Source organism: Culex quinquefasciatus, chromosome 3 (assembly GCF_015732765.1).
Source record: "Culex quinquefasciatus strain JHB chromosome 3, VPISU_Cqui_1.0_pri_paternal, whole genome shotgun sequence".
Taxonomy (NCBI): Eukaryota; Metazoa; Arthropoda; class Insecta; order Diptera; family Culicidae; genus Culex; species Culex quinquefasciatus.
In genome coordinates, this window is record NC_051863.1 from 919,796 (window position 1) to 946,920 (window position 27,125).

Here is a 27,125-nt window from a genome sequence, read left to right on the forward strand (position 1 = left end):
GCTCTAGGGGGTCTGAGCAAGTGTGGCATTGCATGTTGTTAATATAGGAAAAGCGTGACAAAAGGGGAGAAGGGGGGGGGGGGTAAATTTGGTCGATTTTAGCGTGACGTACTTTATGGATGAAGCCTTAGTGTATTTCGTCTTATTTTAACCCTATTTTTCCCATTAAATTTCTGGTTTTATACAGAATCATATACTGAACATCAAATTTTAAAAATCGACAAGTCGTCAAGTCGAAGCATAAACACCTGCGCATTTACGTTTGCCCGTTTTATGCTGCGCGTGAAAGTGTTCTTTCTGAGCAGTTCTCTAGGATTTCGGTCATTCGATTTTTTTTTTGTATTTTTTAATCCGACTGAAACTTTTTTTATGCCTTCGGTATGCCCAAAGAAGCCATTTTGCATCATTAGTTTGTCCATATAATTTTCCATACAAATTTCGCAGCTGTCCATATAAAAATGATGAATGAAAATTCAAAAATCTGTATCTTTTGAAGGAATTTTTTGATCGATTTGGTGTCTTCGGCAAAGTTGTAGGTATGGATACGGACTACACTGGATACACGGTAAAAAAATTTGGTGATTTTTTTATTTAACTTTTTATCACTAAAACTTGATTTGCAAAAAAACACTATTTTTAATTATTTTTTTTTGATATGTTTTAGAGGACATAAAATGCCAACTTTTCAGAAATTTCTAGGTTGTGCAAAAATTCATTGACCGAGTTATGAATTTTTTAATCAATACTTATTTTTTCAAAAAAATTAAATATTTGTCGCAAAATTTTTTCAACTTCTTTTTTCGATGTAAAATCAAATTTGCAATCAAAAAGTACTTAACTGAAATTTTGATAAAGTGCACCGTTTTCAAGTTAAATCTATGTTTAGGTGACTTTCTTGAAAATAGTCGCAGTTTTTCATTTTTTTTTAAATTAGTGCACATGTTTGCACACTTTTGGAAAAAATATTTTTAAAAAGTTGAGAAAATTCTCTATATTTTGCTTTATTGAACTTTGTTGATACGACCTTCAGTTGCTGAGATATTGTTGGTTTAAAAACAGGAAAATTGATGTTTTCTAAGTCTCACCCAAACATCCCACCATTTTTTTATGTCGATATCTCAGCAACTAATGGTCCGATTTTCAATGTTAATATATGAAACATTCGTGAAATTTTCCGATCTTTTCGAAAACATTATTTTCAAAATTTTCAAATCAAGACTAACATTTTAAAAGGGCGTAATATTCAATGTTTGGCCCTTTTGAAATGTTAGTCTAGATTTGAAAATTTTGAAAAAAAAGTTTTCGAAATGATCGGAAAATTTCACAAATGTTTCATATATTAACATTGAAAATCGGACCATTAGTTGCTGAGATATCGACATAAAAAAATGGTGGGATGTTTGGGTGAGACTTAGAAAACATCAATTTTCCTGTTTTTAAACCTTTGCATTGCAATATCTCAGCAACTGAAGGTCGTATCAACAAAGTCCGAAGAAGCAAAATATAGAGAATTTTCTCAACTTTTTAAAAATATTTTTTCCAAAAGTGTGCAAACATGTGCACTAATTTAAAAAAAATGAAAAACTGCGACTATTTTCAAAAAAGTCACCTAAATATGGATTTAACTTGAAAACGGTGCACTTTATCAAAATTTCAGTAAAGTACTTTTTGATTGCAAATTTGATTTTACATCGAAAAATGAAGTTGAAAAAATTTTGCGACAAATATTTAATTTTTTTGAAAAAATAAGTATTGATTAAAAAATTCATAACTCGGTCAATGAATTTTTGCACAACCTAGAAATTTCTGAAAAGTTGGCATTTTATGTCCTCTAAAACATATCAAAAAATAAAAAAAATTAAAAATAGTGTTTTTTTGCAAATCAAATTTTAGTGATAAAAAGTTAAATAAAAAAATCACCAAATTTTTTTTACCATGTATCATTTTTTTTCCAGTGTAGTCCGTATCCATACCTACAACTTTGCCGAAGACACCAAATCGATCAAAAAATTCCTTCAAAAGATACAGATTTTTGAATTTTCATGCATCATTTTTGTATGGACAGCTGCCAAATTTGTATGGAAAATTATATGGACAAACTAATGATGCAAAATGGCTTCTTTGGGCATACCGTAGGCACCAAAAAAGTTTCAGTCGGATTAAAAAATACAAAAATTAAAATTGAAGAAAAAAGACCGATTTCGTAGAGAATTGCTCTTCTGGCACAAAGTGCAATATCGATACATATTTTTTTAAGTTAATCACAGACCTACATTAAAGACTGAGTACCTTTTATTAATTATTTTTCTGATAGTGTCAATCGAATAAGTTTTTCTTAACTAAATATAATTATCTTACGACCCATTTTTTTTTGTCCGCCTTGTGGGCAGATATTGGGATTAGTTCACCTCGACCGTCCTAGCGACTATCTTTTGTGATTCCCTGTTATACTCTTAAGGCTGCAACTTTTGCTCGAATCTTATTGAGAAGAATCAAGCTATCTGTTTACAGTCTTTTTTCCAATGCACATATACACTGGTAGAGTGCGCCTGAACGCAGTGCGTTGAAGCGTGGTTGTGCGAAAGGAAGAATTCTCCTCTCGTGTTTTTTGAGTCCGAACACTCATCGTATCTGTTAGCGCATCTTCGGCTAGTTGGCCAGTCAACTATCTTCCGAAGTGCACAGATCAGCCGAAGCTAAGTAGTTGTAGTTGACCTAGCGAAGGAGAAATGAGCAACTTTTTGAAGAATTGTTGTGGCTCGCAGGCTGTTGATGTCCAACTTCAAATGATGAGGACGGAACGGGGACTGGAGCGGTCCCTGTTGGCTATTTTTAGATCTCTCCCCTTTGTCATCAGTTTTTTCGGCTCTCTCCCGACTGTCGTCAGTTGGCATTGGAGCTCTTCGCCGAGTAGTCCATTTTTGACTAACTCGAGGTTTCTCCAAAGCGCAGACAGCAGGGAAAGAAAAACCTGTACTGATTTTGCGGGATGACCAAAGCTCCAAAGCTGCCACCCGAGGATTGAACCTCTGACCTTCCGCTTGTTAGGCGGATCCCGTAACCACTCGACCACGGGAGGTTGGCATCTTACGACCCATAATGTACTTCTGAAATTAAAAATAAATTGCATTCGAGGTTTAGTCTAAAAAGATTCGAAGCTTTAGGTCAAATTCTCACTGGATATACCACCCTTTCTGAAAAATTAATTGCACTAATATATTTTTCGGAGTTTCACCATTTTGTAAGAAAGGCTCTATTTCACCCCTGGTGATATTAAATCGGGTTTTTTCAGTTAAAATTATGTTGAAACTTTAATCAAACTTATTATAACATAAGAGTGCACATCATCACCAAGGAGGTTGTTATCTTCTTAATCCAAAGTGATAAAATTTACGGAAACAATCCTGCAACAACTTGATTGTAAAAGTAGTCAATTTTGTTGTAAATAGTTTTTAGGGGATAAATCCAAAATTTTATCGATAGTTCCGGCATACTAAAGATGTGTAACAAAAATTTTGGTACAAAAAGCTCTGGGTGATGTGTACCGTTCACTGTTTTAATTTTTGAATGACAATCAACTGCCGTACACTGCCTATACTAGAATAAATTTTAGATATGTAATTTCATCAGTTTTGAGTTATTTATATGGCATTATCAATAAATTCAACATTTTTTTTTAAATAATATATAACAGCGAATACAACATTCTTTTATGAAATATTGGTTTAAGGGTCAAACCCATTTGTGTCATTTGAGGCGAATCCGAACACATGGACAAACTGGTACAGCAGTTATGATCTTGTTTTTTGCACAATATTTTGATATTTTTTTGTTGGTTTCGGTTTAACCACACACGAAACAACAAAATTAGTACATCGATTTCTTAACTTGAAGCACTTCTATAAAAACGGTTGTATCTTATCAGACTGTAGTCTCGATTCGCCCCAGTTGACGTTGTGTCTAATCTCTTTTGCGGGTGTCACTTTTAAATTTATGTACAATTTTATACATTTTAGTTGAATTAAATCACACCATTTCACACTTTACCGAAACAAACGTCAACTCGCTGGACTCGCTCTCGCTCGACTGAACTAGGTAGGTCAACCAAAAAAGGATGCGCACATCCGAACCTATCCTAATATGTGGAAAATGCCCTCTCTTCCCTAAGCAAACAATCCAAACCGTGAACACATCCCAGCTGGGGTCAGTCCTCGCCGAAAGGACACACACCCGGCCAAGAAAACCGGTTCCCACGAAAAACCAGCTTGTGTCACGAGCCGTCGCAGGTACGAAAAATCTGAAACTGTCCGTTAGAACCAGTTTTCACCCCTTCCGCACCGAACCGAACATATGGCCCGTGGGTACTTGTAAGAAATCAAATGTCCATCATTAAAACGGTGTGTGTGTGTGTCGATTACCCGAGATCCCGTTGGAAATCATTACCCCTTTTGCCTGTGCCGCTGAACAAATGTCCAACGGAACAATTCATCACGTGGGAACCGGTTTCGGACCTTTTTTTTTCCTTCTATCTCCCAGCCAGTGTCCTGTTTCGGTCCGGTTCGACAAAACCAGTTTAGTTTCGGCCCCTGCCCCTAAGGATTGTCCGGAAAAGGGACGATAATTTGCATATACGGAAATCTTCGAAACCAGTTTTAACCCCTTTTTCCACGTGTTTGTTCCGCGCTTTTTCCGTTGCATATGCCGCATGTGGCCACCCAGGGTCAGCTCGTCAGACCGAAGGAAAGGTCATTGTGTTCCTAATTTATGCACACGCTGATGCTCCTGAATCCCGGTCGGTCCCTTGATCAGGTAACTCCCTGGATGATGATACAAATTGTGCTATCTTGGGACAAACTGCACCGTGCTTGCGCATGCCCTTTGGTCCCTTGTTCAAGGAGGAAAAAGGGGTGAGAAGGAAATCGTTAAGAATCTCTGCGGGCACCCCTCGTAAGAATAAATCCTTTGGCAGCTTCGTGTACAATTTCGGCCCAACTTGCAGGCAAGAAACGGGTCATTGTGAAGACGACCGCAATAAAAAAAATCCAATTATTTTGTGTGAACCCATTAACAAATCTGGTGGTTAATGGCTTCATAAACATCTTCAATGATTGTTGGAAGGGATACGCAAATAGGCACCTGATATTTTAACTTTATTTTTTCCAGATCAAAAAATAATAAGAAATCGAAATAACTTTGCTGGTGATTAATTATAGATTTTCCTTCCAGGGAGCAAAAAGCATCCCCCATAGCTTCGAAAACAAAACAATCCAACACAACAAAAAAGGGACCAATTTCCAGAAAACCATCCCCCGAGCATACCTAAAAGAAATTATTTACAAGCAAAATTCAATTTCACCGAATTTAATGTCCAATGTGCGCGAAATTGTCGAGTCATTTTGGTTGAGCGCGGGAGGACTTATTTTTTTCGGGGTTTCAAATCTTACATAGGCCATCAGGGTTATGTACTGCAACAACAAGACGCTGACGTGGAGAGGAGATTTTTCTTCTCGAAACCGAAATGCTCTGCTCTGTATCTACCGAGAAGCATTAATTTCGTGAAATGTAAATTTATTTTTTACCCACACTTTTGTGATGAAGCGAGCCAGCGAAAAAAAAACGGACCTGGGGAAGTGCGCCTTGAGGGAAAAGTGAAATTTGGGAAATTTGATATTTTGAGTTGGGAAATCGCTGTTTTGCACTTAAAACAGTAATCTTAAGATAAACATATATTTGAATTTTTTCTAGCTACTGGCTTTCATAAACATTGTGAAATTCAAACTTGAACCATTATTTAATACTTTTTTTATGATTTTTTGGCTTTCTCATTTTACTGCTTTGGGTTTTACTATGTTTATCAGAGCTTTCAAAATAAACTCTCGAAATGAGTTCCGATTATTTTGAATTTTATAATAGAAAAGGAAAGCATAAAACAGTTTTTTTGCAAGTTCTAATCTGGATTGTCTCTTTCTTCTCTTTCTTCTATAACGAAATATAAATGTATCCACCAATAAAATAGAAGCTGAGCAACTCTCTACGAAACCGGCCGATTTCGACCATTTCTATTTTTTGTATTTTTTTATTTGACTTAAACTTTGTGGGGGCCTTCCCTATGACCAAATAAGCTATTTTGCGTCATTGGTTCACTCATACAAGTCTCCATACAAAAATGGTATGTAAATATTCAAAAAGCTGTAACATTTGAGTGAATTTTCTGATCAATTTTGTGTTATCGGCAAATTTGTAGGTATTGTTGAGGACTTTTGAAAAAAAAAAAAAATAGGTGCACGGAAAAAACATTGAAGATTTTTTTATCAACTTTTTTTCACTAAAACTTTTTTTCACCAAAACAGATTTTTTGATAAAGGGCTCCGTTTTCAAGGTATAGCCACCGAAAGTTTGATTTTAGCGAAATATTTGCAGTTTTTTTTATTTTTAGAAATAGTGACCATAAGTGACCATTCCTAAAAATATTTTTTTGAGAAGTTCAGAAAATTTTCTATAAAATTGTCTAAGAGACATTGAAGATTGGACCTCGGGTTGCTGAGATAGAGTCGCTTTAAGAAAAAGAAACACGAAAATTGAAGTTTTCTTACTCTCACCAAAATAACCCACCATATTCTAATGACGATATCTCAGCAACTAATGGTCCGATTTTCAATGTTAAAATATGAAACATTCGTGAAATTTTCCGATCTTTTCGAAAAAAATATTTAAATCAAGACTAACATTTTAAAAGGGCCAAACACTGGATATTACGCCCATTTAAAATGGTAGTCTTGATTCAAAAAAATTTAAAAATATATTTTTTTCGAAGGGATCGGAAAATTTCACGAATTTTTCATGCATTAAAATTGAAAATCGGACCATTATTTGCTGAGATATCGTCATTAGAAAATGGTGGGTTGTTTTGATAAGATTAAGAAAACTTCAATTTTCGTGTTTCTTTTTCTTAAAGCGGCTCTATCTCAGTAACCCGAGGTCCAATCTTCAATGTCTCTTAGACAATTTTATAGCAAATTTTCTGAACTTTTTAAAAACAATATTTTTAGAAACGGTCACTCATGGTGACTATTTTTTAAAATTGAAAAACTGCAAATATTTCACTAAAATCAAACTTTCGGTGGCTATATCTTGAAAACGGAGCCCTTTATCAAAAAATCTGTAAAGTACTTTTCGATTGCAAATTCAATTTTGCCATAAAAAATAATGTCAAACTTGTTTTTGCATGAAACTTCGATTTTTCCAAAAATCACAATTTTTCAAATTTCATAACTCGGCGGCAGATTTTTTGAACATGTTTCTCTATGGCTCAAAATTTGCGCATTTATGTCCCCTTAATTGATCAGAAAATTAACTCAAAAGTTACAGCTGTTTGAATATTTACATACCATTTTTGTATGGACAACAGCCAAAATTGTATGGAGACTTGTACGGATGAACCAATCACACAAAATAGTTTATTTGGTCATAGGGAAGGCCCCCACAAAGTTTGAGCCAAATAAAAAAATACAAATAAAATCCATTTCCGGTTTTGGTATTTGGTAATTGCTCAACTGTTATTACTAAGACACATCAGATTAGAATGTATTTGAAACGTTTCTTTCCTTTTAAGATTAAATAATAATATTTTACTAAAAAAAATGATCGGTTTTACGAAGAAAATTAATTGCATAGATGATAAATAGTAAATTTTCATAATATCACTATACAGCAATTCCCCACGAAAACAGCATGGAAAAAAACAAAAGTGCTCGGATCGGGCTCAAAATTTTTCGGGGGGTTCCCTGGCCGAAATAATTAGACCCGTATTTTTTTTGTTTGGCCATTAGGGTGACCTACGCCGTCTTAGGGTGGTCTGAAAAATGGCCATTTTCGTCGATTTTCGTAAAAACCACTTTTTTCAAAAAATCATAACTCCTCGCCATTTCAACCAATTTCAATTTATACGCAAATGAAAGGTGATAAGTTGGCCTTTCAAAGAAAAATAATAAGAAGTTTCAAAAATCTAGCCTAACATATGAAAAGGTCGAATGAAACTTTAAAATGCCGTTTTGACGGTGTCTGGACCAAAGGCTCTATGTCTGGAAATATTTTTATTGGAATCCCCGAACATTTTTACAAAACATACTAAAAAATGGGAGGAGTTCATTAACAGGATTCCGAGATATGATTTTTTGAAAATAAAATCCGCGTTTTTCGACGCGCCGCGCGCAAGAACACGAAAATGACAAAATTGGCAAAAAATCAACTTTTTCCACTAAAACTGCGATAACTTAAAAATTTCAGCGATGACCTATACATGTCTGGATACCAAAAGTTGCGTCTTTCAATTACGAAAATTTTGGTACCCAGACATGTAGGTCATCGCTGAAATTTTTAAGTTATCGCAGTTTTAGTGGAAAAAGTTGATTTTTTGCCGATTTTGTCATTTTCGTGTTTTTGCGCGTGGCGCGTCAAAAAACACGGATTTTATTTTCAAAAAATCATATCTCAGAATCCTGTTAATGAACTCCTCCCATTTTTAAGTATATAATGTAAAAATTCCCCGGACATCCGATAAAAATATTTCCAGACAAGGGCTCTTTGGTCCAGACACCGTTAAAACGGAATTTTAAAGTTTCATTCGACCTTTTTATATGTTAGGCTAGATTTTTGAAACTTTTTATTATTTTTCTTTGATAGGCCAACTTATCACCTTTCATTTGCGTATAAGACAATTGAAATCGGTTGAAATGGCGAGGAGTTATGATTTTTTGAAAAAAGTGGTTTTTGCACAAAAATGGCCATTTTTCACGGAGTAGGTCACCCTAATGGCCAAACAAAAAAATACGGGTCTAATTATTTCGGCCAGGGAACCCCCAGAAAAATGTTGAGCCCGATCCGAGCACTTTTGTTTTTTCCATGCTGTTTTCGTGGGGAATTGTTGTATATTTTGTAAGGACATTTTTTTACAATTGTATATCAGTTTTTAAGTACGTTTATATATATTTATTTCTCAATAAATTATGTTGTTGCAGCAATTCGTATTATTTTTTTCATACTAAAAATCAATATGGTACACTTGCCCCACCACAAAAATTGTTAAAAGCTCTCAACAAAAATAACCAAAAGTTAAATCATACTTTATAATAGGTGCAAGTCATTGGTAGGGACACTACTGATCTAGGAAAAATAGCATTTTGATAAAATGAGCCTTAAAATGAACTTTAAGCCTCATTTTGTACTTTCCAAATATTATTTTTTTTTTTTTTTTATAAAATCTTTTATTCAGTCATAAACTTTTACAGCATCATCTTGCAAAACTTACAACTAGCTCCAGCAAATCTACATTAAATTTGTTCCTTCAAAGAACCTATACCCTTCTACTGACCAATTGTCATGATTTGTTTCCATTACATATTGTAAATAACAAACTAACTTCTTAAGTATGAACACTTTTTCAATATTGCTAAATTTTTCCAAAGATGGTTTTGATAAATTCGAAAAACTTAGGTATCGTGCACGCCTTGGCTCAAAATTTCTTCTTAATGCTCTAATGAAACTGTTCCATACTAAATTAATCTTGAAACATTTTGTAAACATGTGCTCTAGATCCTCAAGAAAACCACAATTTAAACAGTTAGGATTATTTCTTCTACCTGTTCGATATAAATGTGCTCCATTTATTATTTTTTCGTTAACAAATATGTATAAAATTGATTTTTGATCATTTTGAACTGCTTCATATTTATATTATTCCAAATCATTGACCAATTTGCATTTATACTTGTTTCAATGTACGGTTGTTGTAGGTTTTTAATTTCGTTTAAATACATTTGCTTAACTGGTGTAAGTTCTAACTTTTTAGGATTATATGCCATTTCCATTAACTGAGGCGCAATGTGTGGGAGTAAGTGGCAGATCTTTTTGTTTGGCGGGTTATCTATATTTGGTAATACCAAATTCACAAACAAATCCGTATTTAAAGAATATTTCAATAAATTGTTCAAAAACAAAGCATTACATCTGTGTTCCGGTGAATGTAATCCTAAACCACCCTTTTTCTTTTCTAAAAATAATTGATACAAAGCTACTCTCATTTTCCGTTTTTTCCAAATGAATGACCCAAGTTTACTTTTGATTATTGCTGAATGTTTGTTTGTAATCGGGATTATTGCGCTGATATACCATATCGTGCTGAGTGCAAAGCTATTCAAAAAATTTATACTTTCATAAATATTGATGTCTCGATTACTGTTCGCATATAAAACAATATTTAGTTTTCTAATTTGACGCTCCCAATTCAAATTTAACATTTGATTGAATTTTTTGCCGAAAATCACTCCTAAGATTTTAACTTCTTCTTTTTCTGTGATGTTATTTAAATGCAAACCCAAAGGCAAATATTCTGTTTTCGTCAAACTTAATTTAGATCCGGAAACTTTTTCAAACCTATCAAATATTTCAATTATTCTGCAAAACTTTTCTTTTGTATCTATCAAACAGGTTATATCATCTGCAAAAGCTGTTAGCATGTTGTTTTCATTGTTTAGCACCATGGCAATTTTTTGTATAAGCGGTTCTAAATAAATCACAAATAAGATCATTGAAAGCGGGTCTCCTTGTCTTACAGATCTACAAATTTTAATTTCCTTTGATAACTGACCGTTGATTAATATTCTAGAAAAGCTGTTTTCTGTGATTTTTTTATACAATTCAATAAATCTTCTATTCAGCCCCATTTTTGTCATAATATCTATCAAAAACTTAGGTTCAACTCGGTCAAAAGCTTTGCATAGATCAAATGCAACTAAAGCAGCTTGCTTATTTTTCAATACTAAATTAGTTAATTTGTCTCTGATCTCGCACAATGCTTCTTGTATTGTTTTGTTTTTGTTAGAGCATTTCTGATAATCAGTCAATAGATGAGGCGTAAGCACGTTTAATCTATTTTTGAGGACTTTAGTGAATGTTTTATAATCAAAGTTCAAAAGTGTTATTGGTCTATAGTCTTCTAGTGAATTTTTGTTCAATTTTTTCCTTACTAAAATAATTAAACCATCTTGGAATTTTTTCTGAATTTTACATTGTAGTGCATCGTTCAGAACTAAACACAATTCATTTTTGATCACTGGCCACGCTTTTAAATAAAAATCTCTTGTTAGTCCATCTAGCCCTGGTGATTTCTTGGATTGACTTTGCTTAATAGCTTTATAAATCTCATCTTCTGTTATTAAATCAGACAAGTGCTCATTTTCTGGCATGTCTAAATTAATTGTTTTTGTGGCATAAAGTCTGAATTTTCATTTACATTACTCGATGAATACAATGTAGTATAATAGCTTGTGATCTCTTCCTTAATTTCAAATGAACTTTCTATTACCTTATCAACATTACATATTTTTGTTATAATTGTTTTTTTTTCTTCTTGTATTTTGTACCGCTAAGTGAGTCGCACTTACTGTTTCTGATTCAGTAAATTGTGGATTTGGTTTATAATAAAACGACGAGAATTCTCTTTGTAGTTTCAACATTTTTCCCTTTATCTTATGAATTTGACTCAAAGCATTTTTATCAATCATATAATCATCGTATGCTAATTTTAAGTATCTGTAACAAAATGCCATATTCATTTTAAATTTATCATAGATAAGTTTTGTCTTATATTTGAAAAAAGAAGTGATCTTAGGTTTTGCAAAATCTAGCCACCAATTTATCCACGAGTCATAGTGCCTTTTTTGCTTTATCCAATATTTCCACTTTTGTTGGAATTCTATCATATTTTCATCTGACAGCGCGATTGATTTCAGTGTCCAGTTTCCTCTACTATAGTTTGTGTTTGTTTTGGGTAATTTAATGTTTGCTAAATACACTTTGTGATCGGAGAAAGCTGTGACCTCAAACTTGACTGATGAAATACACCCTTTCAACCGCTCATTTACATAGATTTTATCTATGCGCGAGAATGAAGTATTTCTGATAAAACTAAATTCAACTTTTGTTTTATTTAATGCTATCCAACTATCAACTAGATTCAACGAATCTGTGAATCGTTTTAGTGATGGACTGAAATTACTTGTACCAGATGAATCTTCGGCTCTTTCGACAGAATTAAAATCTCCACCAATTATAAGATTTTCTGTAGCTGTTTTCAGATAAAAAGGTAATCTATTACTAAAAAAAGCTTCCCGTTCAGAGTAATTATTTGTACCTGATGGCGCGTATATATTGCATAAAGTTGTTTTCCCGTCTAATCGCGCTGTAATGATTCTTCCATCTAAACTTTTTTCAATATTTGTAACACTAAATCTGGTTTTCACTGCAATTGCAGTACCACGCTTTTTCTCATCAATATTAAAGTAAATATTATATCCACATAAACTTAAATGTTCAGATTCCACTTCTTGTAAAAATACAACATCAATGTCTAATAAATGCACAAAGCTATTCAGAGCAGCAATTTTGGTTGCAGAAGAAATTCCATTAATATTAGCCGTTGCAATAGTGTAGGTCAAGTATCCGTTAGAGTTTTCCATTTATCAAGCATTTGTTTTCAAACCAAAAAAGGGGGGAAACAACGTAGTCCTACGTTACAACTTATTGTTCCTTTGTTACAGCGTATCTTCTTGGCGTGGTGTTTTTGCCAAATTTCTAGCGAGGTCCAGCAATGTCAGGGGCTGCTTCGAAACGTCCATGTCCCCCGTACCGGACACATCCGATGGTCTCTTCAAGGACTCGCGATGAGCATCGTTGAGACGGTTCAAGTTGACCGGAGCTGAACCTGTAGTAATTGCGCTTGCGTACGGACTAATCATAAGCGGTGGCGGCGGGATCTTCTGCCATAGTTGATTCTGAGGCGTGTCCAACCTCTCATTCGAGTCCGCAGTAAGATCAATCGAACTTTGAGCTTGCTCAAGACGATCGCCAACACTTTTACGGCCCTCCTTCATCTCGGAACACTTCTTGTTTGGGTGTACTGGTTTGGAGCATGACTTGCATGTATGTTGCTGATTCGGGTACGATACGAACGCCTGTTCTGACGCTACCAGCACGTACGACGGGATCGGTTTCTTGACAACCATCCGAACCGTGCGGGTGCCATTCTTTTTCCCCTTAACGAAACCTACCTCCCACATATCATCTTTAATGGCTACTACTTTACCGTACTGCATCAAAGTTTTAACAATTAGGTCATTTTCCCATTGGGGCGGCAGATCCCTGACCTTCACGTTGATCGCTCCATCCTCCATGTAGAGTCGTACAGCATATTCCTGGTCATCAATCCGCATCGCATGCTTACCATCATGGTCATCAACGTACCCTTGCGCGCAGTCCAAATCTGGCGTCTCGACGAAAATTAGGTTCCTCCTCGGCTGCATCGACACCACGTGCTCATAGGTCATACGCAATACCTCCTCCATGAACTGTACAACCTCGTTATCTTTGACCTGGCGCGGCACCATCGTGAAATCGATGACGAAAGTATTCTTTCGGATTAGCACGGAATCTGCCATCTTTGTGCACTGTTTCGGATCACGTAACAAAGAAACTATCAAACAAATCAAGGCGGGTAACAAAAGGGCAACCTTTTGTTAAGTAGAATAAAGCTTTTTTTTTATACTCTCGCGCTCTGGAAAACAAGTGTTGCTTCTCTGACAGTTGAGACAGGACTATGAGAAAACAAAGGTTATGAATAAAACTTAATTAAATCTTATGCCTCGTGGCATTTAAGTCGTTTTGGCGGTTATGTGGTAGTAGAATCAGCTAATTGCATTGCTAGCAACAATTCCTCATACTGGAAATAATCAAAATTGTAAAAATTACTGCCGTACGAGCGATTGTCCCTCTTGCCTCATATGGTCGTCTTGCCCCACCTTCCCCTACTAACATCTTTAAAAACTTTCAAAAATTACCCTTTTCTCGCTGGCGCGCACCGACCAGAAACCCAAGAAACGACGAGATCGAATAATTGCCCACCCAAGCAATACCGATGATGATTTCCTTACGTCCTTTTCCGTCTCCTCGACGCGGCAGGCCCTCGGGTTATTCTTTCAATCATTTTCCCTAGTCATTAGGAAAATTTTTCGTTTCACCTCCCTGCTTGCTGGCCAGGACGCTATCCCTTTTGCCCACGCAAAAAAGGAAGAAATAAAATAATAAAAAAATCCTCATCTTCTCGAACGCGCGCGACTTCTTATTCACTCGCCGTGTTCCGCTCATTCAAATCTTCATGCATTTACTTTTTTTTATATGTATTGAGGAGGAGGGGGTTGAGTTGGTATATATGTTTTTTTTTTTGTTCCTTTCCTGGCACCAATTCACGAGGCTTTCACTTTTGTTTCGTCGTCGTCGTCCGTGTTGGGGTGGTATTTGTATATTCCTCACACAGCCAGCAGAGAGCCAGTTGCCATTGTGTCGAAGGGCGAGCAGAGAATGCGTTAACCACCGCCCACCCTCCAACAACACCACCACCAACAGTAATATCATCAACGAAAGGGGGTGGGAAAAAAAGAAGCAAGGAGAAAAAAAGGAGCAAAAGCGCGCGCTCGACCAAATTTTGCCTGCGGGAGAAGCGATGGAAATAATACGAAAAAAAACAACAACTCTTGTGTATCAAGAAAATGGACGAAGAAAATGCGCGCTCCGAGCTAGGCGGTCGGTCGAGTTGGGTTGGGGGTGGCAAATGGATAAAAAGGTCCATAAATTTTCTTGACTTATTGGGGCGCACACACTTTGTGAACTTAGCTCAGGTTTGCCCGGGTTTTTTCTTCTTTGTCGTGGGTTACAAATTGCGTTCAAATATTTTGTTTCAGCTCTTTTGGTTACTTGAAAATAACTGCAGGACAATAAGAAATTTAAAGATAAAGCATTTCTATACTTTTTTAATGTAAACAACCTATTTTTTTACCAGGTCTTCAATGATGTGGTATTTCCGATTTCTATAGGACCTTTTCGAATAAAACTGTAGAAAGAATACAAATAAAGACGTCTTGGCTTCGGTGGCTCAGATTGACGGTTGGTGCGTTGTTGGTTTCAATATCACAAAATTTTGAAATCATAAGTTAGGTTAAAATAAATGACTTTTTAAAAGATGACCCTGAAAATAGGCCCTACTTCCCTTACACTTTACAGTTTCACGGATCGATCTAAACATTTAGTATTAGATTCTTCACATATTGTTTACAATAGTGGTGAAAGTTTTCGGGTACAAAAGATGGCTCTTGTAAAAAATCTCCAATTAGCTGAAACTGCCAAAATTGAAAACTCGCAAATAAATTATTAGTTTTTAGTTATAATTTTCACATTTTATGCAATGATTTTTTTACTGATGGGGGTAAAATTAGCGGGCATTTCAGTTCCCCTAGGTGTACTGAGCTCGAATCCCAAATACGAGCTTGATTGGCTGCGACAGTACCTGACGCTTTGACTTTGATTTTGCATTTTTCAAAAACCTCGCGAGCTCATAGTTCATGTTCCAGGGAAGCAAGTGCTGCCAGGAGAAAGTGAAGAAAAATTTGAAGTTTTCAGCTACGGGGTTATAAATTCTGTAACATTTTTAACAGTGGGCGAATCGTTTCGCACTCTTCGACAAAGTTGTCCACTGGAACACTAACTATAAGCCCGCGGAGTTTTTGAAAAATGCAAAAATCGAAAAACCCATTTAAACTTCAAAATCAAAGCGCCAAGACCTGTTGCAACCAATCATGCTCATATCTGGGATTCGTGCTCAGTACACCTTCGGGATCCCTGCCCTAAAATGTCCGCAAAATTCGACATTTTGTTACATGCTAATGTACATAAGCTTTGCGTGTGTTCTTTTTGAAATGTCAGCGGCAATGTGTCACATTTTAAAAGGATTTATTTTTGTGGCATTTTGTCACTGAGTTGGTCATTTTTTGTTTACTGATGAAAACTGTAAGATTTTTTTCAGTTTACTTTGATACATTTTATTTCTAGATTAAATTTTCAAAGCAATCTAGGTATCTGTCACGGGTTTCCGATGCAGATAGGAACTAACTTCAAATTTTAGTGATAGTGACAGTGATAAAAATAAAAGGTTCCGGGTTTACTATAGGAAGTGGTGGCCATAATAGGAAAACTAATTTATATTTTCAAATGGATTTTTCTTAGTTTAAAAAAATGAACGAAAAGTTTAAAAAAATGTTCGTAACATAGTTCTGTTTAATGAATCAGTGCTTAAAAACTATAACTATATAAGTCTCAAAAACGGATTTCATTTTCAAATCGAAATATTGGTCGCAAATATTGAATGTTTGGCCCGTTTGAAATGTTAGTCATGAATTTAATTTTTTGAATATATTGTTTTCAAAAAGATCGGAAAATTTCACGAATGTTTCATATTTTAACATTGTAAATCGGACCATTAGTTGCTAAGATATCGACGTAAGAAAATGGTGGGTTGTTTGGGTGAGACTTAAAAAACATAAATTTTCCTGTTTTTAAACACATGCATGGCAATATCTCAGCAACTAAGGGTCGTATCAACAAAGTTCAAAAAAGCAAAATATAGAGAATTTTCTCAGCTTTTCAAAAATATTTTTTTTTTCTAAGGTGGGCAAACATGGGTACTAATTTAATAAAATTAAAAACTGCGACTATTTTCAAAAAAACTTACCTGTAATTTGAAAACGGTGCACTTTATCAAAAATTCACTAAAGTACTTTTAATTGCAAATTTGATTTTACATCGAAAAATGAAGTTAAAAAATAAAACATATCAAAAAATAGTGTTTTTTGCAAATCAAGTTATAGTGACAAAAAGTAAAATTAAAAATCACCATTTTTTTTACCGTGTATTATTTTTTCAGTGTAGTTCATATTGCCGAAGACACCAAATCGATCAAAAAATTCCTTCAAAAGATACAGATTTTTGAATTTCCGGAATCGCTAAATTTCAATTCGCTTTAGGTGACGACTTCCTTCATTGACATAAGTTATCGTTCGATGATATATTCGCTTTTTTTAAAAAAAAACTCCTGCAATTTGTTGAGAGTAGTGCCGTACACATTAGGGTGGGTACGGATTTTGAAAAGTTCTCAGATCAAGTTCTGGTGTGGTTCCCCTTGTAGGGCATACCCATAGGGACTATCACGCCAAATTTCAGCTTATTTGGTTAAAAACTGGCATGTCTCAAGCGAGTTCAAGTTTACATGGAAATTACTATGGGAAATTTTAAATTTTCGTTCATTTGCTCCTACAGGCTTAGGAAAAACATGTAGAAACTTCTAGGATGGCCAGAAATGAGCGGAATCGTCTGGAGAACAATTTTCCCTAAGAGACCAGGTCGATTCGGTCAACCCCCATCGAGCTCAATGGCAATACATCCGGAGTTTTCGGAACCAACGGTTTTCCCCAGGAAAGCATCAAATTTTCCTTAGCATGCTATGAATGTTTGATGAACACCGCGACGCCACATGTCAAAAAGCTACCACGTGGACTAGCATCGCCTATAAAGAATAACTTTTTATTACTTTTTGAACTATAGAATTATCATTTATGGTGATCCTGATACTATTTAGCTGTATTCTGAACCTTCAAATAAGAAAAAAACTGTTATGGTGCAAATTTTACAATCACGTGGTAGCTGTTTGACATGTGGCGTCGCGGTGTTCATCAAACATTCATAGCATGCTAAGGAAAATTTGATGCTTTTCTGGGGAAAACCGTTGGTTCCGAAAACCCCGGATGTATTGCCGTTGAGCTCGATGGGGGTTGATCGAATCGACCTGGTCTCTTAGGGAAAGTTGTTCTCCAGACAATTCCGCTCATTTCTGGCCATCCTAGAAGTTTCTACATGTTTTCCCTAAGCCTGTAGGAGCGAATGAACGAAAATTCAAAATTTCCCATAGTAATTTCCATGTAAACTTGAACTCGCTTGAGACAAGCCAGTTTTCAACCAAATAAGCTGAAATTTGGCGTGAGAGTCCCTTTGGGTATGCCCTACAAGGGGAACCACACCAGAACTTGATCTGAGAACTTTTCAAAATCCGTACCCACCCTAGTACACATGCTAATACCTTTTGGTAACGATTTTCCTATTTCTAGTAAAGTTATGAAAATTATTTTTAACCAATGATTGCCAACCATGAATTACAAAATTATATAATTTGAAACACATTTAATTTAGAACGAAAGTTCCTTCAGCACCTTCAAGAAGGGCACAACTAGCATAACCTTATTAATTTTGGTGCATAAATTCGTTAAATTGAATGTGGTAGAGAGCATTTTATAGTGTTAAGTCGGAGTCGGAGTTGCTAAATCATTTGAAGTAGGAGTTGGAGTCGCTTCGTAAGAGATTTCTCCAAGAGATTGTCAACATTTAAAATTGAAAAAAAAAGAGATGGATGAAGAACCTACCAATTATTTTAAATTTCAGAACATGATTTGCTTGCTACATACTTACTTGAACATTTCAGGTTATATGTGAGCAACTCTCTACGAAATCGGCCGATTTCGACCATTTTTATTTTTTGTATTTTTTTATTTGACTTAAACTTTGTGGGGGCCTTCCCTATGACCAAATAAGCTATTTTGCACCCATACAAGTCTCCATACAATTTTGGCTGCTGTCCATACAAAAATGGTATGTAAATATTCAAACAGCTGTAACTTTTGAGTGAATTTTCTGATCAATTTGGTATCTTCGGCAAAATTGTAGGTATTGTTGAGGACTTTTGAGAAAAAAATAGGCACACGGAAAAAAAATTGCAGATTTTTTAATCAACATTTTTCACTAAAACTCAATTTCCCAAAATACGTATTTTTTGATTTTCGAGATTTTTTGATATATTTAAGGGGACAAAAATCCGCAACTTTTGAGCCATAGAGAAACATGGTCAAAAATCTGCCACCGAGTTATGACCTATTTTTTTCTCAAAAGTCCTCAACAATACCAACAACTTTGCCGAAGACACCAAATTGATCAGAAAATTTACTCAAAAGTTACAGCTGTTTAAATATTTACATACCATTTTTGTATGGACAGCAGCCAAAATTGTATGGAGACTTGTATGAATGAACCAATCACACAAGATAGTTTATTTGGGCATAAGGAAGGCCCCCACAAAGTTTGAGCCAAATCAAAAAATACAAATAAAATCCATTTCCGGTTTCGGTAGAGAATTGCTCATGTGTCGTTTGTTTAATTTTCCTCAGATATTATTTTATATTGATACTATCACTTGCATATTATTATTTAACATTTTATATTTTATTTGAAGCCTCATTACTAAAAAATAGCATGGAAAAAATAGATAACTTTTCTTTCAAGTTGTACAAAACATGAAAAATTCTTCAATTACTAAGTTGAACACAATTTGCGAAGCAATAACTCATCCAGCGGTACTAATTTTCATTTCACTTCAGAAGCAGTGAAAGGGCAAGAAAAATAATTTAAAACTTGGGCAAAAAAGAAAAAGTTGGCGGCAACAAAAACTTGAAGAAAAATCACCCTCGCAAACGAAACAAAAGCGTATTTTATTACGTAAAATTTTGCCTGGTGATACGGTGGTGAAACGAAGCTACTGCCGCTGTTACATGTATATTTATGTATTTATGTACAGTTTCGCCAGCAAAACAAAAATTTCCACTTGGTCCACGACGAAATGTCCCGTCCCGAGATATTGGCGAAAAAGACGCGTACAGCTCACTCTTCAGTTGCTTTTTTTTTTCCTCCGTTCCTTTCATTTCAAAGTCATCTCCTCGCCAGGCCAAGGGAGGGTGGCGCAAAAAAAAAACAAAAGAAACCCCCGGAAGTGCTGGAAAAATGGTGAGGAGGTTGGGGGAGGGGGCATCCTTGTGTTGGTGTTTGCGCGGCCAACGCCAAATGTATATAAAACAAGGTCCGTTATGTACGGGCGCGTATCGAAAAATATAAGAAAATGAATTAATGAGACGAAAAACGGGGGAAAAAATCGCAAGGCGCTGTAAAATTTCCAAGAAACAAGGGGTTGAATGAAAAATTATGGACGCTGACGACGACGACGACGATGAGGAGGAGGACAAGCAGAAAAAAATAATTGAAGCAAAAAGAGCGCGCCAGGACGCCGTTGCCTTTGCTGATGGAGGATTAGAAAGAAATATTGAAATTAAAAATAATTATTCCTCTTTCCACTGGGACTCACAAAGAAAACGACCGGTTTGCGAAATGGCAGGAATGAACGATAATGAAAATTTTAAATTGCTTTCTGGGAAATTTGGCTTGCTTTTTAAAAGTTTCTTCGAAATTGAACGAGCGGAAAATTTTAACAATCTTCCAAAGAGAAGAAAAAAATATGGTTAAAAAGTCAGACTGTCCACTTTAAACACGTTACAAAATGCACCCTCGAAAAAATTTAGGACACAACTTGCATCCCCCAGTTATGAGTATATTTGCTGTGTGCAATCAACAAAAACAAAATATTGCGCCTAGCCCTACATCATCAAGCTCAACTCTGTCTCTCGCACCCCTCAAAAGACGACATAAAACGTGCGTTCGGAAAAGGGGGTTTGTGCTCTTATGTAAAAGCAAAACACACATGTACAGAACGCATATCACACATGTCTGTTGACCGGTCTATGTGCGAGGACACGGGGCCACCAAGGATGCACCGACTTCTGGGCCATGATCCTGGTCAGTTTCGACTCAGTCAGTGCCGGGTGGTGACCTTCACATAATGACAACTTTTGGGCCGACCAACCGGCCGAGCGGCAGGTTGTAGTGTTTTTCAAAACAAGTGTGTCCACGACACGGGTGTGCAATATCGAGGAACGAAGGTGGAATTGTGACGAAAATTTTGAAGTGAATAATCATGCGTCGAAATAATTTTGATTAGTGGGAAGGAAGCAATGAGGCAATTTGTGGAATATTAAAATTAACAAGAAAGATACCAATTACGGCGAAAATCATGAAAGAATGCCGCGATTATCCTTTGAAGCGAAGCTTTGCGAAATCTAACTGGACGAATCACTATGAGAAGAACACTGGGGTAAGTATACGAGGAGACTACCAAACGAAAGGCTCCATTTTTGTTAGAAATAAAAGTAGAAAACAAGCCAAATTTCAAGGTAATGTAACTTGTTTTTCATTGCAATGTTTTGGATTATTCGACATTGATGAAAATGGAATAACATAGCAAGGTTAATTTACATCACACAATGTTACACCTGCTTGATGTAAATTTCATGTGCAGAGGGAAAGCGTGTAAATTTAGCTGGATGAAGTTTTTTTTCCTATTTCAATCAATTTTCCGTTTCTTGTAACGTAAAGAAAATAGCAGGTTAAACTTAAAAAAAAAGTTTGTTCGCCTTCTTTCAAGATGTTACCGTAGCCTTGGGCGAATCGGGACTACAGTCTTTATAGGGACAGCACATTTTAGAACACTTAAAAGCCTCAAATTTGGAAATGAGTATACACTAGGGTGACAATTAAAAAAATCGACATCAGGGATCCCCCTAATTCGATTCCTTGGGCAAAAATAAGCAACTGTGAATTTTTTTTAGCGAAATTGGTTAAGGGTTGAGGGTCGCTTTTTATCGTTGCAGTTGATGAAAAAAATCTTTTCATACAAATCATAATCATTTTTTTAAATCGTTGATAACTCGTCAGAGTTAACTCGGATCGTTTTGTAGTCTTCAATAATGTTGTTTGTCATAAAATTTAACAAAAAAATCTCACACTACACAATGATCCGAAACATCTAATTTTTTTTCGATTTTTATCAAACAAACTTCAACTTTGAAAAACGACCCATAACCTTTAACCGATTCGGCTCAGAATTGGCACAGTTACTTATTTTTACCTAAAGAATCGAGCCATGGGGTACGATCTTACGATTTTCCAAAATTTTCATTTACCCTAGTATACACATTAGGTTAGGGTGTAACAAAAATGACTTTTTGGCGGGCATTCAAGGGTTTGTTCCGGTGGACATACTAAGCTCAAATCCAAAATATGGACTTGATTGGACGTAAAGGGAGCTGGCGCTCCGCCCTTCAATTTTAAATGGGATTTAACCCGTAAAAAAAGATTTTTGCCTTCCTCACCTTACTGAGGAAAGGCTATAAAATCACTCGAAAAATGAACTTCTTAATTTGACCTCGTAGACCCACCTTCACGTATACCTATCGACTCAGAATCAAATTCTGAGCAAATGTCTGTGTGTGTGTGTGTGTGTAGGGATGTGGGTCTGTGCACCAAAAAATATGCACTCGATTATCTCAGCACTGGCTTAACCGATTTGGACCGTTTTGGTCTCATTCGATTCGTCTTGGGGTCCCATAAGTCCCTATTGAAAATTATGAAGTTTAGTAAAGTACTTCAAAAGTTATGCTTAAAAAACGATTTTGGCGTATGTCCGGAAGATTGTAAAAAGGGTGGTTTTTGTAAGAAACCCTGTCATGTTATACATTTTCAGAAAGGTATTAAAAAGACCTTTCCAATGAGCCTAAAACATCAAGGATCTGACAATCCTATCAAAAGTTATTAGCACTTAAGTGTTATTTATACACTTTTTGGAGACCGGATCTCAGATATTTCAATGACAATGATGTCCGGGTCCATCATGCGACCCATCGTTAGTTAGATAATCGAAAGACCTTTCAAATGAGCCTAAAACATCAAGGATCTGACAAACCTATCAAAAGTTATTGACACTTAAGTGTTATTTATACACTTTTTGGAGGCCGGATCTCAGATATTTCAGTAAAAATGATGTCCGGGTCTATCATGCGACCCATCGTTAGTTAGATAATCGAAAGACCTTTCAAATGAGCCTAAAACATCAAGGATCTGACAACCCTATTAAAAGTTATTGGCACTTAAGTGTTATTTATACACTTTTTAGAGGTTTGATTTCAGATATTGTGATAAAAATATTGTCTGAATCTTCCATGCGAACTATCGTTGGATAGGTATTTTTTATCAGACCTTGCCGATGAGCCAGAAATATTGATGGTCTGCGAACCATACAGTATGTAAAAAAAGTATTTACACCCCTTGGGCACTATGCACATTTTGTGATGAAACATGTAAACAATTTAATGTTGACATAAACCTAGTACTACGTTTTGTTCAGAAACTCATTCCGAACATTTTGCTGCAAAAAGCTCATGAAAAGATGTTTTCTATAAAAAGTTATATAACAAATACTATTACAAAAATAAAAAAGGTGCAAAATAAGTTTGTACACCTTTCGAAAAATTAACATAAATAAAGTTATTTGTTGACAAATCACCATAAATCCAGTCTCCCAACTCCAAATAGGCATCCTTGACTGATTAAAAAAAAATTTGGATTGAATATAAAGTTTACTAATTACTTAGTATAAAAGTTTATATAACTCTGGAAATTCTAAATAAAACTTATCTAAACTTAATTTTGCAAACTTTCAATTTAACTAAATGTCAATATATTACCATAGAATTGCTAAATAAACATTTTGGAGTGGGTATAACACCGTTTGGGGGTCTTTGTATCGCTAGAATAGATTTTTCGTTGGAATTTCGTACCAACCCGGAATTACGTCGTCGAAAAATCCGCCGGCATCGAACCGGTCCACAATTAACAAGTCAACCTATGTGGCATCGGAAAGGGCATAAAATTTCCGATCTTTTGATACCCATACATCTAGGTTTTCTATAAAACCCACGTTTTTAAATACCTGGGCAAAAGTAAGTTTGATCCACGAGAACAAAAATTACGAAATTCCATACATTTTTGGCAGATTGCTCTAACGAAACCATAACAACGTTTTTGTCTAGGTATTTAAAAACGTGGGTTTTATAGAAAACCTAGATGTCTGGGTATCAAAAGATCGGAAATTTTATGCCCTTTCCGATGCCACATAGGTTGACTTGTTAATTGTGGACCGGTTCGGATGCCGGCGGATTTTTCGACGACGTAATTCCGGGTTGGTACGAAATTTCAACGAAAATCTATTCTAGCGATACAAAGACCCCAAAACGGTGTTATACCCACTCCAGAATGTTTATTTAGCAATTCTATGGTCATTTATTGACATTTAGATAAATTGAAAGTTTGCTAAATTAAGTTTAGATAAGTTTTATATAGAATTTCCAGAGTTATATTAACTTTTAAACTAAGTAATTTGTAAACTTTATATTCAATCCAAATTATTTTTTTAATCAGTCAAGGATGCCTATTTGGAGTTGGGAGACTGGATTTATGGTGATTTGTCAACAAATAACTTTATTTATGTTAATTTTTCGAAAGGTGTACAAACTTTTTTTTGCACCTTTTTTATTTTTGTAATAGTATTTGTTATATAACTTTTTATAGAAAACATCTTTTCATGAGCTTTTTGCAGCAAAATGTTCGGCATGAGCAAGGGGTTTCCAGCATCAAGGATTACTGACCAGTCTAAATGGAATTACCAGGATTACTGGCAATATGTCATGAATTACTTTGATTTTCCAGAATTATTTGGGATTTCCAGAAATCACTTAGAATTGCTCAAATTTATAAAAAAATAACTTGGAATTACTGCCTAGCTTCCAGCATATTGAGAAAAGTCTTTGAAATTGGATCGAATGACAGTTGTCAAACGCACAAAACCACGTGCTTGGCAATAGTGCACGAAATTCCCGGGATTTTTATATGTTGTACGGGAATTCCGGAATTAAACAAAAATCTGGAAATAACATTAGTATTACAATTAATATGTTTAAACTTTTCTAAAATTTTACATAAATTGGTACCATTTTATTTGTTGTCATTTTTGTTTTTTATACATCTTAACCCAATTTTTAAGCTGTTTTAGTCATGTCATATAGAGATTAAAAAATAAATATTTATAAAATACTTATTTAATTTGAATTATAAATGTGGTGCATATAAAATTCAAAGCAAAACAGAGAACAGCAAAAATTTATTTAAGCTATCTTAAAACTGCTATCCTTGTTCAGATTGATATTATTAGTATTGAGCTAATTCTATAAATTTAAAGCTTGAAAAACATAACAAATATAAAGAAAACATAGATTTTATGACTTTTTTTTCAAAATCTTCCCGTTTTCCGGGAAACTCAAAACCTGGGAAAATTGGACGTCCTGCTTGAAAATCATCGAATAATTGGGTAAATATCAACATCTGTTTGACAACTGATTTTGACATTTGAATTAGAGAGCATCCAAATTGGCGGACATTCCGAATCCGCTCTGTACTTCTTACAACCATAAAAGGCATCAAGGAAAAACAAAATGCATTCTGCCGATTTACTTGAATTGATGAGAAATACACGAATTACTGAGTAACTATGGAATTACTCGAATTACTACGGAATTACTAGGTAATTCCAGAATTACAGGAATTACTGCAGAATTGCGGAGTAATTCTGGAATTACTGAATTACATACTCAAAATCCGAATGGATTCTTACATGAAAATTAATAGGCAATAAATAGAATCATAAAAGGTTTATCGAAATTATTTTTTTAACAGTTATTTTTCAATATTTTATTATTTCTGAAGTATGTTTTCACAAACAAGAATCATGGAATTACCAGGATTACTGGGATTTTTAGGAATTACCAGGATTACTCTGGAATTACTCAGTAAATCCGGAATTACAGAATTACCTGCTCAAATTCCAAGTAATTCCGGATTAGTGACCAGTCTGACACGATGCTGGAAACCCCTTGGGCATGAGTTTCTGAACAAAACGTAGTACTAGGTTTATGTCAACATTAAATTGTTTACATGTTTCATCACAAAATGTGCATAGTGCCCAAGGGGTGTAAATACTTTTTTTACATACTGTATCAAAAGAAATGAGTAATAAAGTTGATTTGTTAAACATGTTAAGGGGGAATGTTGCTATTTTTACTGAATGTATTGACTTTATGAATATGAGGAAGGCACCAACCACCTAAAGGTGGATTAAGTAACGTTTTTTCAGAAATGTCACTTTTTGAGGCATTTTGGCCATTGAAGCAATTATTTTCAACATCATTGGCGTGTAGAGCAGATCCTTGCGCATTTTTTTATACATAACATTGAAATTTGGAGCACCCTGGAGCTCAGTACAGGCCTTCAAAGTTTGGGATATTTTCGAAAAATCGGCCCCGGCAAAATTGGCGTCTAGGGTGTCTAGGGCGTCGCGAGGCCAGGATCCGATTTTTTGAAAAAAATTGAGCTCCAGGGTGCTCCAAATTTCAATGTTATATATACCAAAAGATGCGCAAGGATCTGGTCTACACGCCAATGATGTTGAAAATAAACGCTTTAGTGGCCAAAATGCCTCAAAAAGTGGCATTTTTGAAAAAAAAACCTTTTTTACGGGTTAAATACCATTTAAAATTGAAGGGCGGAGGGCCGGTTCCTGATACGTCCAATCAAGCTCAGATTTTGGATTTGGGCTTAGTATGTCCACCGGAACAAAACCTTGAATGCCCGCCAAAAAGTCATTTTTGTTACACTCTAATACACATTCAGTTACTCTGAATCTGGCCTAATTGAAATCACTTAAAAATATTAGGCTGTAATTTTGCTGAAACTACTGACCCAATTCGCCCCAGTTGAATACCTTTCTAACAAGGTGTATGTACTCGAATTGCTGATTAAAAATGTATAGTTTTTCGCTATATTTTGAACAAACAATACAATACTTTCATGACTTGGGTGCGTGAAATAATAGTTAGTTTAGAACATTTAACAACATTCTTTGTACCTTTTTTGTGAGGAATAAACTTAACTTGCGTTTTTCTCAGCTATTTGTTTTTGCATATGGGACATTTATGTGAACACGGACAGTTGAACTCTTTTAAACATTTTTGGATTTTAGCTTATATCAAAAAAACTTCGATTACCATTAAACTTAATTATAATGTGAAAATTGAGAGTGGTTAAATGTGCTGCTATTTGATATTAGAATAATGAGCAGTTCTCTAGTATTTCGGTCATTCGATTTTTTTTTTGTATTTTTTGATCCGACTGAAACTTTTTTGGTGCCTTCGGTATGCCCAAAGAAGCCATTTTGCATCATTAGTTTGTTCATATAATTTTCCATACAAATTTGGCAGCTGGCCATACAAAAATGATGTATGAAAATTCAAAAATCTGTATCTTTTGAAGGAATTTTTTGATCGATTTGGTGTCTTCGGCAAAGTTGTAGGTAAGGATACAGACTA

At 35.1% G+C, this 27,125-nt stretch overlaps 1 protein-coding gene across 3 annotated transcripts in view; it reads left to right on the forward strand.

The window, feature by feature from the left end:
• The first annotated feature begins 20,605 nt into the window (after nt 1–20,605).
• Nucleotides 20,606–27,125, forward strand: part of LOC6042659 (zinc finger protein 497) — a 39,690-nt gene continuing 33,170 nt past the window's right edge. For 2 of the 3 annotated variants that reach the window (XM_038263092.1, XM_038263097.1), the window contains exon 1: nt 20,608–20,965. In XM_038263092.1, coding sequence (XP_038119020.1) covers nt 20,885–20,965 — 81 coding nt within the window. In that variant the 5' untranslated portion in view covers nt 20,608–20,884. Of the gene's footprint in view, nt 20,966–27,125 lie in introns of all 3 variants that reach the window. The other variant, XM_038263098.1, reaches the window with a different exon arrangement.